At 35.9% G+C, this 13,729-nt stretch overlaps 1 protein-coding gene across 1 annotated transcript; it reads right to left on the bottom strand.

Moving 5' to 3' along the window:
* Positions 1 to 78: 78 nt before the first annotated feature.
* Positions 79 to 13,463, bottom strand: arhgap15 (Rho GTPase activating protein 15). The gene is made up of 13 exons (XM_028024043.1): positions 13,355 to 13,463; positions 6,439 to 6,613; positions 6,292 to 6,363; positions 4,931 to 5,071; positions 4,695 to 4,784; positions 4,512 to 4,610; positions 4,274 to 4,409; positions 2,963 to 3,097; positions 2,536 to 2,634; positions 2,285 to 2,362; positions 2,009 to 2,143; positions 1,706 to 1,811; positions 79 to 659 (listed from the first exon to the last, which is right to left on the bottom strand). The coding sequence occupies exons 1-13, from the start codon at positions 13,366 to 13,368 to the stop codon at positions 476 to 478; spliced, it is 1,464 nt and encodes a 487-aa protein (XP_027879844.1). The 5' UTR covers positions 13,369 to 13,463; the 3' UTR covers positions 79 to 475.
* Positions 13,464 to 13,729: the final 266 nt, after the last annotated feature.

The following is a 13,729-nucleotide window of genomic DNA, read 5'->3' as shown; positions in this document are numbered from 1 at the left end:
TCTTAATTGAATAAAAACCCATTAGAGACACAAGTTTCTCTTCAAACCAGATTTTTCCAATTTGATAGATGTGTTGAGTTAAAAAAAACACAAGTTGTGATATTTATTATTTTTCATCATACAGCAGGTCTGAAGGGAGTTTAGACAGCAACTATTATATACAACTATCTGTTTAATAAATTCAAACATTGTTTTTATAATAAATGTGTTTTTTTTACCTAAATTCAGTTCAAATGAAAATAAGCAGCAGTCACATTTGTTATGTAATGTTAAAATATTTGAATATTTACAGATTTATTTGATATATTTCAGCAGTTTGTGTTTTAAAAACAAACTATTAGCTGAATTTTGATCCAACGATGTAATACATTTAATCCTTTATACACTCCAGGTACCCAAACACTGCATCAGTTGAATGATTTTCTGATGATGAGTGAATCTGAGTCCATCAGTCTCATCTGACTTCCTGCCCGTCTCACATCCTGTCCAGGTCAAAGATCTCTCGGCTCTCGATTAGGATGAACTCCACGATCTGGTTCTGGTAAACCATGTTAACCGCCATGTTTCCTGCATCCAGCTCAGGCCACATCAGTGTCGGTCCAAACACAATACCGATACCCTGAGTGGACATCAGATTCTTCCTTGAAAATGCCAGAACTCTGATAAAAGCAGAAGAAACATGAAGTCAGAGGGAGTGTCGGGTCAAGAGTCCTGTTCTGGTTTAGGTGTGAGGTTTTGGTCAGATATAGATGTGGTGCTGTTTTATTTTTATCAATAATAGTGTCATATCTGTCTACAGATATGGCACTATTATTTGAGGTCCGGAAGTTTGAGTTTGTGTATGAAGAGATTATTTCCTACTGAAACATGGCGTATATTAAAGTTAATAAAACTGCATATCCAGAAAGATATCTAGATGTAGAAAACTGTTTATATGCATTATTTAACATTATTTCCATCGCACATCAACATGGATTTGAACTCACATTAGAGAGTAATAAACCCTTCCCTTGACACTTTCCCCATTTTAATATGCAAAAACATGTAAATATGCTGTGCATGTTTTACTTATTTTTCACACACAAACCTCTAAATTTAACAGTTTAGTTTAGTATGTTCAGATAAATAATATGGCTTCAGCTTCACATACTCACAGCATACAAACATTAAGTACAATTGTACAAATAATATAAATAAGGAAATAAATAATAGGTACATGTATGTATAATTACACCCAATATTTACAGTATTTCTGTCTTAAAGGGGCAGTGTTCCAGTCACACAGTACCATTTGATAACACAATCAAGTAACTGTTACCTTCAGTTGTTCTAAAAATGCCGTATATCTCAAACATAACTTCGCAATTTGTCGATTTGAAATTGGGCCTCTGTCTCTTTAAGAAGCTCCTGCTCTTTCTGACACTTTGCCTTCAACATGTCACCACTACAGTGTTCTCCATTATGCCATTTACAACCATTCTAAGAACCGTTAGACTGAGAAATAGTTCACATGATGAGCTCAGAAGACGAGCAATTCCACCAGGTGTTTGCTAATTGACATACATAGACTGATGCATGCATTAAATTTCCCCACTAGTGGGATGATGAAAGTTATTTCTGGCCTTGTAGTGGCAAACACATGGGCATTTTAATTGCTCATTATGTGTCTGGTGAGTAGAATAATATTTTTTTCCAGGAGATTTACTTTTGCAGGTGGCTGAAAAGCAGCTTCATGGTGTCATGGTTGGGCTTCGGCAGCTGCTGGATCAGTTTCTTCACAGCCTGAGTTTTCTGTTTGTTTTCTTTAATCTCTGTTGAGAAACAACATCAGTGTCAGTTTCCATCCATTTGAACGTCTTCGTCAAAGCATTTCATTTATTCATGACTTAATATTTTTAAATTTCAACTGCAACAATTTTCCCCATTGTTTAGCTAAAGCCAAATCGATCAGACAGACATAATAACCCAAAGAGAGAAAAAATCTGATTATTTTTCAGGGTTTACTCACTGACTGCCTCCACAAACTGCTGGAAGAACCTGAAGGGGAACAGCGGCTCTGGCAGCTCACGGAAAAACATCTTTAGAGCTCCTGTGATGACGTGGATGTCCTCCCACTGGTTGTGATCCAGGTCCAGCTCTTCCTCTGGGACAGAACAGAACAAAAAGGGGTTTGGTTTCTCAATCTGAGGTTTAAGCTTTAGTTTAAGTCACAACATTGTAATTAGAGAAACCAGCAGCAGATTTTCAGTTTTGATCAAATGAAATGCATTTCCTTCAAGCACACCTTGGTCAACAATGAAGCGAAGTTTCTGAATTGTGGCCAGATTTCCACTGACCCTGTAGATCCCGTCTGCGTCTAGACCTGAAAACATTGAAACAGTTCATGGACAATTAAATGATATGTATCCAGTCAGCAGATTAAGACACTCTGTCACTCTAGGTCAGCTGATTCAGATGATTAAGGTCTGACTGATGAATCAACTCTGTGTAAAAGGCAGAGCTGGCAGAAAATAATACATCTTCCGCTGAACGTACCTCGTTTCTCAACAGCTTCTAAACAAATCCTTACAAATTTAGGAACTGTGGTTCCTTCACGATCGCAGAGCGTCAGCAGGTGGCAACCAAATACTCGGTCTGAGATTTAAAAGGAGAAAATGTCCAGGTTAAAATATCTACATTCTGCTTAGACTTCATCTCTCAGGCAACAATAAAATAATTTATTAGTTTAGCACAGCTTTTCACAGCTCTAACTGCATTTTAAATGCAAAAACATGCAAATCATATCCATCCATCTATTCATACTACATGCTAATCTGTGCAGAGCCACAAGATACATTCTAAGTTTATTATGTGGATGTTTTAATTTAATGTTTTAATTGCTCATTACCAGCATTAAAACATGGATAGATTCACTGATTGATTTTTTTTTATAGAAATAAAAACATTTTTGATATGTTACAACCTTTGATGAGGCCTTTCTCCTGCAGTGTTTTCATGGACGGACGTCTGATGATGAACTTCTTCAGTCTGTTTTTAACTCCATTCTTGTCTGCACTGTCTGAGGCGCTGTGTTTCAGCTTCGAGCTGCCAAACACGTCTGGAAAACAATTAAATATTCAATTATAAGCTCATATTCGGTTTATATCCACATCCAGCTGAAATGGATCAACTCAGAGGAAAACTCACTTAAGAAATGAGTTTCAGGACATGGAAAGGTTAAAGTTCAACTGGAAAACTGAGTTTGAGATAAAATTTCTTTGTCATTTGGTGCACGTTGTAATGCATCACTACTAAAGATGTGCCTCTGTAGTTTTCCTAACTACAGCAGCATATAGTTTTAAATGGATCAGAACAAATAAATATTTTAGAATAGAGTAGAATCTTCATTTTCATTGTAACAATGAAATATTATACAATAAAATTTGGATCCAATTCTCTAGATAAAAACATCTCACTTAAAGACTGCAAATAATTACTTATATTGCACTTATCACATGATAAAACGTTAGCTGAAAACTGCAATAGACGTAAAACTAAACATTTAAAATGATGTTGACGCATGTGAAAAAAGCTGTAATTCAAAAAAGTGAATATAAAACCATCAAGAAATTGATTGTAATGTCATGTAATCTAACTTTATTTTTTTTAATTAATAAAGTGAAAAATAAATTTAGCCTCATGGAAAAACAAATCTCACTTTTTCTCAAACTAAAGCTTTTGAAAACCATACCGACACCAAGTAATGTCTGTTTGAACATTGCAAACTAGTTCTTTTGAAGTAGGCACCGTTGGCAGACAGGAACTAACGTATCAACAGAAGTATCACATTATCATGAACTGTGTGGGCGGATGTGTGTTTGGTTACAGAGAATGCTATTTCTGTCACTTCGAGAAGGGTCCACAGTGGGTAGAGTAGGCACAAGTTGCTGTAAGATAATTAGTCACATTGAAGTAAAAAGTAAAGTCACTCACGTAAATGCAACTTATTATTACCTACCTCGATAATAACAAGGTATTTGCATTCCGCAAAATTTGCAGTAACTATTTAATTATTTTACTTTACTGTCTCCCATCTTTCACATGTTTATTTTATTATCTCTATAGCAACAATAGGTCAATGCATAACCCCACAAAGCTGTTGTTGATTCCGGTTTGTGTCTCTGTTCATAAACGCTGTTGTATCTTATTTACAAACCCCGTGTTTGTAAATCCTGACTGAATCTGATTATGATTTAATCTTAATTTTAAGTATATAAATGTATTTTGTACTTACTGATGGAGCGTCTGTGAACTGGATTTCTTTGCTTCATGTTGGGTGAGACGGATCCATGTCCAGGTAAGGAGCTGTGCCTGGACAGTAAATCTGAGCTGTTGGACCTCCGCAGAGCAAAACCTTTGCCCTCTCTCGTCTAAACCAAAAGAAAAAATCACAGTGAGACATCACTCCAATTTTTATGCACCTGAAGGAAAACTATTTCACCAGACTGTTGGAGTTTGATGTGGTTTCTTACTGATGAGTCGACAGTTTTTCTGATGGCTTCGTGCCATTTGCTGGCAGTGGGGAAACTGTCAGTCTGGATGAGGTATTCACTTCCTGTGTTAGTTGTGATCTGGAACAGAGAGAAAAGTTACAATTCAGTTTTAAAGATCCACAAGCTGCCCTTTAGACAAGGCGATGGATCAGAGGTGGTTACCTGGAAGACATTTTTCTTGCTGGACTTCTCCGCTGCCCACTCAATGACGGCCCCACAAAGCTGAACCACATCAGTTTTACTTCCTGGTTTCTAAACACGGGGAATGTTGCACACAACATGAGCGATTAATACACTTCCTGCTGACAACAGAGCAACAAACTGATACTAAAGAACTAAGCAGGTCAAGTCTCTGAGGTTGACTCTGGTATCATGGTTGAATTTAGACAGTTCCGTACCACACCGGTTTCCTGTTTGTCTTTATACAGCAGCAGTTCATCCGTGGTCAGCACTGTCCACATCGAAGTCCAGTTCTTCCTCTGCTTCTTACCGTTGTCTGAGATCTTAGCGACGTTCAGGTGTTCACCTTTCAGGTCCACCTGGGAACAATCAGAACCTTATTAACCTCACGTGTGCAGGGCCATGAAGGCAACACTAAAAACAGATGTGGCACAAACTGAGTCAAAACCCAACACAAAGAGTCTGTATAAGAACGACACATTTACTGTGCTAATAATTCAATGCAACTGCCTTGTTAAAGTTATTTAGCACAATAATTGTATTTCTTTACAGTGTTGTGTTAAAATAGCAGTTTTGTTGAATTATTAACAGAGTAATAACATAATGTGGCACCCTCACACAGACACATCAATTTGTTAAAACATGTTAATCAATGTGATCTGATTAAATGGAACTCCTTTTGTAGAAAAATAATCATGTAATGCACAATTTTAACATTACCATTGACAAAAAGCATCACATAACATGTTCAGTGCATATGGTCAATTTGTTTAACCATCAAAAATAAATACATCTTTAACCAATTTTTAAATAGTTTAAAGTTTATTTGTTCTTTGCACAAACTTTTTTCTTTTTCTCAAACAATACTGATTCATCTATCACAGGTCAGAAAATAGATTTGCAGAATAAACTATGAAATCTAATTAAGGGGATGAACTGTCAGATTTCTTAAAAGTTTATTAAAGTTGCATTTTAGAGCATGTTGAATTACTTTGTACCTGGGATTCAAGTACAATCTATCTCCCTAAAAGCATCAGAACAGGCTTAGTGGCCTGACATTAACCAGGTCTTTAATTTCATAGACATCAGTTCAAGACTCATGTAGTTACACTCCAGATGTCCAAGAATTGACGAGGCTGGTTGATGGTTTAAGTCATATTCTGTGTCCAGTTGTTTAAATAGAACAACACAACACATTTTCTGTGTTGCCACATTTTATGGCAGATATTCTAAGCTGCAGATATTCTAAGCTACAAGCCTGACATGTACATATGAATCAGAGCTTATGCTTGAGGACCTAAGTATAATTTTCCTTATATTTTACAATTTCCCAAAGCTTTGTCTTGGTCATACAATCCCAATAAAATATAAAGCTCTGTTCCTAACAAAATGTGAGAAAATTTGTGCATCGTATTGCACAAGATTTAATGCCATACATTTTTTAGTATTAGATAAACTAAAGGTTGTCATGGAAATATAACAGAAAAGTGCCAAATGTTCTGAAAGGGTATCTTATGTAAATCAATGTTAAACCTTTCGACAAAGACAGCTTATTTAAGTTGTGAAGTTTTAGACATACCAGTGGTTCAAAAGCTGTTGCGACTGAAAGAACCACACCGTGCTGAGATTGATTCCTGCGATGTCGAGATAGCTGAAGAAGAAAAACATGATTTAAAACCAAAGACAGATGGTGCAGCATAAGTTTGGTTCTGTTTGGTCTACACACAGGTTTCTGAGGAAGGTCCGAGTCCTGCAGGACCATGGACTTGGACTGGCTCAGACGGTCTGCGGAGCCCTGGGAGCTTTTTATCCTCATCTGAACCGCTCCCTGTGCTCCAGCGCCCTGCTGAGGAGTCTGAATAAGTGGCACTTGTTTAATAGCATTCTGAAGGTTTGTGATTCTGAGGAGAAAAGAAGACAGGAGGTCAAGTAAGACATCTGTTAAAAATGTCTCTACTTCAGCTCACAGTGACATCATCTTGCACTTTGCGTATATCCTAAAATGAGGTTTAATCAAGCAAGTGTATTTGTATAGCACATTTCAGCAACAAGGCAGTTCAAAGTGCTTTCCATTATAAAATCACAAAATCAAAGAGTCACAAAAAAGTTATACAGTCACCAATTTGAATACCGTCATCAAAAATCACCAACACACATTACATGGTCAATGTTGCATTAATTTTGTTTCAAAGGCAACTTTAAGCAGGTAGGATCTTAGTCATGATTTAAAGATCTGAAAGTTTGGGCTCTTTTGCAATTTTCTGGAAGTTTGTTCAAGATTTGTGGTGCATAGAAGCTGAATGCTGCTTTAGGACGCAACCAAGATGTGTCAAAATTTAGACATTGCTTTAAGTTCCTGTTTTATTTTGAAAATCATCCAGATGCACTTTAGTGAATGTATTTGTTGCTTTTTGTTTCCTGCCTTCCCTGCACACCTGACTGCAATTAGCCTTAATCAACTCAGCTCTGTTGTAAAAACCCGTCCAGTTTTGCCCTCTGTAAGGATCTCGCTCCTCTCATTACCTTCGGTAGGATCTGTTTCTTTGCCTTCTGTTATTTAATTGCTCGCTCCTGTATTGTTCTGCACCGTCATAGGATCCCTGACTTACGTTTGTGATGATGAGGAATTTTTTTTTACACGTTTCATAAAAATGATTTTGTTCTTTATTCCAGTCTGATCTGATCCTCGCATTTAACTTCCTCTCATTTGTTTTCGTTTTTTTTTTTTTTGCCTCCCACACTTGACTGAAAATAATTAAAATCTGAATGTGCAATTAAAATGATCTGAATTACAAATCCATCCCAGGTTTTTGTTTCACAATTTACCCTGTGTTTTCATGGAGCATAAAGAAAAACATGTTTCTGGAAATGCTCCTTGTAAACATCAGACATTTAACGTGAAAGACCCTCGACACTATGTTTATTTGGGAACATTTAGGAGCACAAAGCAACAAGTTCAGTACCCGTCATGGTTGTTGTGCGTATATACAAATTGAAAGTTGTAAACTACTAACGAGCTTTTCCGGATGTTTGTATCTCACCGAACATGCATTGTCATTCCCACTACACACTGTTTGTTGTGTGACAGTTGTTGGTAACAAAAATAATGCCAAAACCCACTCACTCTTACCAGGTTTTAGAAATGTTACATTGTTATAAAAATACTTCAAAGATGTGTAACTTTATTTTTTTTAAAGGCACATACAGCTACAAAACGTTCTGTGTAAATGTTTGCCAAGATGCTAGGCCAACATTGGCTATCTGCCCCTCTGTTTTCCTTTGACTTGTTGATTATTTGGGTCATAACATGTACAGACAAAACTTACACAAAGATTTTTCTCCTGCCTCAAAAACTAATCTCTTTACTTTTAATGTTCTTAGTGACTATAATTTGGCATCCTGCTGCTCTGTGTTCAGGTTTCTCCCCCATTAGTGTGGTTATGAACTTCATCTTATAGTGTCACATAGACAGACCAGATCTATTCTGTCTCTTACTGCTCTTTCACCTTGAAAAACAACATGGTCACCCTGATAAGAACTCTTGGAGTTCTCTGTTTGAGTTAAAGCTGGAGGGGGAGACTGTTTTAGGTTCCTGTTTTCAGCATTGATTGCTTCACTTCACTTGCACAACACTAGTCCTTTTGTCAAAAAACTGAGAACATTGAAAGTGTAAAAAGCAAAGTACTTCACATTTCCCACAAAATTTCTACATACTTTATACTTGAAGATTTAATGGGTCAAGGAAGCAAAGTGTAACTGTGCGCCATCTAAATACTTTATAAATGGAGTTTATAAATTGATTTTTTACTGCTTTAGACAGAATAAGATATATCAGTGTCTTATTTTGTGTGTTTTTAGCTTAGCTACAGACAACTGTTTGCCTCCATTTCACTGGCATGTAATGAATGAACAAATTTAACAACATATTCATATATTTAACTTGTCCCTGTACCTTTTTTCACACTTAACAACAGATGAGTCAGTCAGCAGAAGCTCTAACCCCGATACCACCATAACCCCCCCCTCCCAGTGAAAAAGGTGAGCAACACTGTATTCAGTGACAAGCAAGTTAGCATCATTCCAGGGAATCTGTGGATTTTTCCTGTCTCTCTACTCTTTTTACAGTTACACAACAAAAACAATTTATTTATTACTCACAGAAATTCAAACAATCTTTATAAAATCTTCCATTAACACATTTAGCAGTGAGTGAATGATCTGATTGGTTGTTTTTGGTCAGATTGGTGCATTTCTTTAGACAGCAGTAGCAGCTCAGGGAGGAGAAGATTAATATTTTCACAGATTATCTGTTTTAAATCAAACTGTCATGACATGGTGACAGCTTTAACAAATGTTGAAAAAACATATTTGTTATTTAAGATATATGCTGCAGCTCAAGCAAAATGCAACAACATAGCTTCTTTTTTTAGAAGTCTGTATTGCTTTGTGTATATTTTGCACATTGCCTGTGACTGTTTCTGTTGGGGAGAGACATTTTAATGAGGTAAAACTAATAATAAAAACATTTTAAGCAACCTATTTGCATACAGTATGTGGACTGTTGCTTGTAAAATTCACTAGCAGTGAATATTGTGCTAAAGACAAAGAAAGCAAGGCAATTGCAAGCCTTTTAAATTGTGCTGCTTTTGATGGGTCAGATAGACTCAAGAAATCCTAATAGCATCTGCGAAGGGGGGCCCACTTTTATTTTTTGCCATGGGGCCCAGGATTCCTGGTTGCGCCCCTGTTCAGTGCTATAATTCTTGCTCTGTGGTAGAAGTATCACTGGTGACCTTTCTTTAGGAGTACTCTCAAATATATTTGAACCTCTAAAAATATACACATTGGGTATGTATTTTGTAGAATAGTACATAAACGTCTTGGTCAGAAGTGTTTTATAGACATAAATATGCCGTGTGGTCGTAGTGAAAGCATGAGTAAGCCCTTATGTCACCTATTGGAAACCTGGCTTTATTTAGTAAACGAGAATAGCATACTTTTGCTTCATGCAAGCTACTTCTCCTGTGTTGCATTTCCAATGATGTCTGGTTTCAGTTTTACCAAAACTATTGACTTTCACTTGTTCACTTGAACTTCAAGTTTTTAGAGACTGCTTGTTATAAAAGGCTAAAGTTTGTGTTGCAAACAGGGAGAGTACATTTTATAAATTATTGTTTTTTACATACTAGGATCAGAACTATTTGCATGGGAGCCATTTACACATTTTCTGGTTTAGTGGACATTATTGATATATCAAATGCATTTCCTCCTGCTGGTTAACAGGTGTAAGTCTATTACACATTTCCCAAAACATTCTGATTAAATGGCATATAGACTGTCAATATGCCCATCTTTAATTATTCTGAAAAATATTTTCCACATGAAGTAACATCAAAGACTTATTTTATGACTACTGATTATATTTTTCAGTAAAATAAAGATTAATAATCTGTCCAAATTGTTTATTGGCTTTCATAATTTCTTTAAGGTGTTTGTTTAAAAAAAAGAAAAAAGTTAACAATAATTAGTTAAAAAAAAAAGATTTCCCTGATTTTCTGAAACAGAATCTGACTCTTCAGTTTCGGCTTCATACAATTTTAGCATGTTAGTTGTTATATTATTAATAGTTATATTAATAGTTTATATTTTCCGCAGGTGTAATGCAGAACAACACAGAAAGTACAAAAGACAAGGATGTTAATGTCACCCAGATTAAATAGATATCAGACACAAGAAAGATAGAAATTAAAAATTAAAACTGACATTAGTAAGGATGGAGATGACACCAAAAAAAGATGCAGATGCAAACAGTCTATATTTTAATGAGATGTCGATGGATCTTTTAACAGTGTTCAAATAAGTAAAACATGAAGTGACAAAGTCTAGATACTCGCCTCATGTTTTTGGTTCACACAACAGACAGTTCAAATCATTTTAGTAAATCTTGTGGTTTCTTGCTGTTCGCTCACTTCAGTTTTATGCATTGTAAAGTGTTGCATCAAACTAACATGTTAAAAAGGTGCATGTCAAAGTAAACATTAAACTGTATAGGTTACAGAACAGTAGAGGCTAAAGGACAGGAAACAATGAGGTTAAATGTGTTAGCAGAAGTGATATCTTTCTACTTGTACAACTTAAACTCAAGTTCTCAGTAAATAGAGATTCATCAGAATTATATGAAGTTTAAAACAAAACACATAAATGAAATTAATGGCAACAACAATAAAAACATTTTTGTCTTGTTTTTAAGGAAGTGTTTCTTGCTTTGAATCAAGTTAGTTTTACAAACCAGACAAATGTACTTTTTTTCAGACGACTGATTACTTTGTTTTCTTTCACTGTAGTAAAAATCTTTAGTTGATGTATCTATAGCTCTAGAACTTTTTAAAGTATAGATTTTTATTACTCTTTCAGTAGTTCTAGTATTATAGCTGGTCATTTCTTTATTTTCTCTATTTGTGGCTCTTCTTTTTGTATATTCTGGTGTTGCTCTGCTACAAACCGTGCACCATGTCAGACAAACAAATGAAACCAGACATTTACATAACATTACATAACAAACTTTCCCTTCACTGTCTGTCATGGAATCGGATTAAATGTTTCCCGTTTTAGGTCAGGTATGATTACCAAAAGTTTTGCTATGTGGCAAATGTCCAAACAATGAGAGACAGAGGTATTTTAGACTAGTTTTGTCATATCTCCAAAATCAGAAGGTTAGATACATTTATATTACTATTGTTGAAGTTGCCACAAAATAAATAGAATATAAACAGCATGAGAGTCATGTCTAGCCACTACATTGTTCAGGAAGGAGACAGATTTTGTGTTACAGAGTTTAGGTGTGAAACAAAAGCCCTTGTGAAAATGCTAACTGGTAACATGTCAATGTCCACAGCAAAACAAGTCATGTAACAACATGGGTTGAAAAACCACTCAGCGAGGAAGACGTCCTTCATTGAAAAGCAACATTAAGGCCCAAATCAGGGCAAAAATAAATATTTTGCACCATGTTCTGTGGTTTGAAGGAAACAAAACTGAAGCGCTAGACTATAATGATCATATTTAGATTGAAAGATGGTTGTAAGCATGAGAACACAATCCAGACTGTGATGTATGAGGGCTGCTGCAGGAGGAACTGGTGCACTTCACACAATATAGATCACATTAAGGGGAAATAGCATTATGTGGAAATACTGAAGTAAAATCTTTAATAAGCAGTCAGGAAATTCAATTGTGGTTGCAAGCGAGTGATCCAAGTGAGCAATCGCCGTAGTAATATCACCAAATTAGTTAGGCAGTGACTTAAGGACAGCAGAGTCATGTTTGAGTTGACATTAGCTCGATCTCAACCCCATAGAGAATCCGTGTGGAGAAGTGAAATGACGTTTTTGAGCAAGAAAGCCTACAAATCTTGATTAAGTTACACCAAACAAAGCACCAGAGAAATTAGCATGAGAAGCTTGTTGAAGCTTCTCATGCATTCTCCACCAATGTTACTCAAAATGTCTGTCCCAAATCATACAGTTAAAAGGCAAAGCCACAAAAAACTAGGGCACTGTGTAAACTTTAGAATTAGAAGAAAACTTAAAGAAAGCTCTCTTTATTCTGCCATTAAGGAAATAGAAATAATTCTGTTAACATAACTGAAAACAGGAAATGTTTACCATGATTTTCACTGTGATTTTTTAAAGTTGTCATTTTGTGCTTAGTCTTTGAATATCTGATTTCCAACGCAAAAGAATTTCACCTTTTATAGCAGGGATGTTAGTTTCATGGTTTTGTTCCCGTCTGCCCCCAGATGTCCTCAGTTACTGGTTGCATGTTTTTATCAGCAGGTTGTCAGTTTATCACTATTACTCATCTTTTTCCTACATCTACTCTTCTGAGAGCTTGTTTGTACTTTTTCTACTCAGTCCATTATGATCAGATAAAGATGCCCTGTCCTGAAGAACATTAAGAAGAAAAAGCTCCATAGGCTATGCTGCCGACAGAAGCTATAAGGAAGCAATAAGTGATTTATATTGAGCAGCCCAGACTCCCACATGCTATATATTAATCTTTGTGATGCAGATTTTTTTTTTATTGCATGTTAAAGTAGGATATTGGATTTATTTATTTGATCAAAATTTATGTAGCTATGAAGTAAATGTTGATATTAACAGTGCCTTCTCCTCCTTCATAAAATCAGTTAAATTTCTTCGTCTTGAAGCTGATAAATAATTTATAGACCCCATGAAGGCAACAATGATCCGATCCTCATAATGGCCCCTGAACTAAGTGAAAGAAAGAAGAGGCTTCATTAACCGGAAACTGACTGAAACCGTCCAAACAACGGAAGCTCATACTTTAATCATGCATGAGATCTTTTATAAAACAAATTCAAATAAAAACTATACAATTAAATTATCCTATCGTGTTCTTTCCCCAACAGAAAAAGGTAATTCAGAAGCTGATATCAGATCTTTAAATGTAAGAACACTGCAGATGTCTGTTTATGAGGAAATGTCAAACCTGTCAGCATTTCAATTACACTAAATCTTAGTTTCATTTTATGCATCCAAACGTGGCAGTAGATATTTAAAAAAATGCCTTTTGAAGATATAAGAGCCTATAAGCTGAAGAGACGAGTTGAGCAGTCTTACCTCGTACTCGCCATCCCCGTATGTGCAAAATGTAAATGAAGAGACACAAATAGTTGAGGCCTAACTCTTAGAGGAAGTATGATTCATCACGTGGCTTCTTCAAACCAGCCGTCTCTCAAACTGCTGCAACCTCCCCATTTCCTGCAAACGCAAAAACATTTAACCTCATTCTCCTGAGACTAGACCCGAACCGCTTCCCTGCTTCTATTAGAGCTGACTGATCATCAGCTGCAGGCTGGCTCAGCTTCACTGGCTTTAAACACAGGTTTTATTAAAGGTTTGACATTATGCATGAATTATTTGCTGAAGTTAATATTTGAACTAATTTGAATGCAGTGTTTTCCCACAAAATAGCTGCTTTCTTTGCAGAGACTA

This window comes from Xiphophorus couchianus, chromosome 7, assembly GCF_001444195.1.
Source record: "Xiphophorus couchianus chromosome 7, X_couchianus-1.0, whole genome shotgun sequence".
In the NCBI taxonomy this organism is placed as follows: domain Eukaryota; kingdom Metazoa; phylum Chordata; class Actinopteri; order Cyprinodontiformes; family Poeciliidae; genus Xiphophorus; species Xiphophorus couchianus.
The sequence above is the reverse complement of the archived record's forward strand: the minus strand, read 5'-3'. Positions and strand labels throughout refer to the sequence as shown.

Bases quoted from the DNA above. Each gene is read 5' to 3' on its own strand.
- arhgap15 (XM_028024043.1), bottom strand. The intron at 6,364-6,438 runs GTGTGTAGACCA...TTTCTTCTTCAG, and splicing joins CGGACCTTCCTCAGAAACCT to CTATCTCGACATCGCAGGAA. The intron at 660-1,705 runs GTAAATCTCCTG...TGCTTTTATCAG, and splicing joins CTTTTCAGCCACCTGCAAAA to AGTTCTGGCATTTTCAAGGA.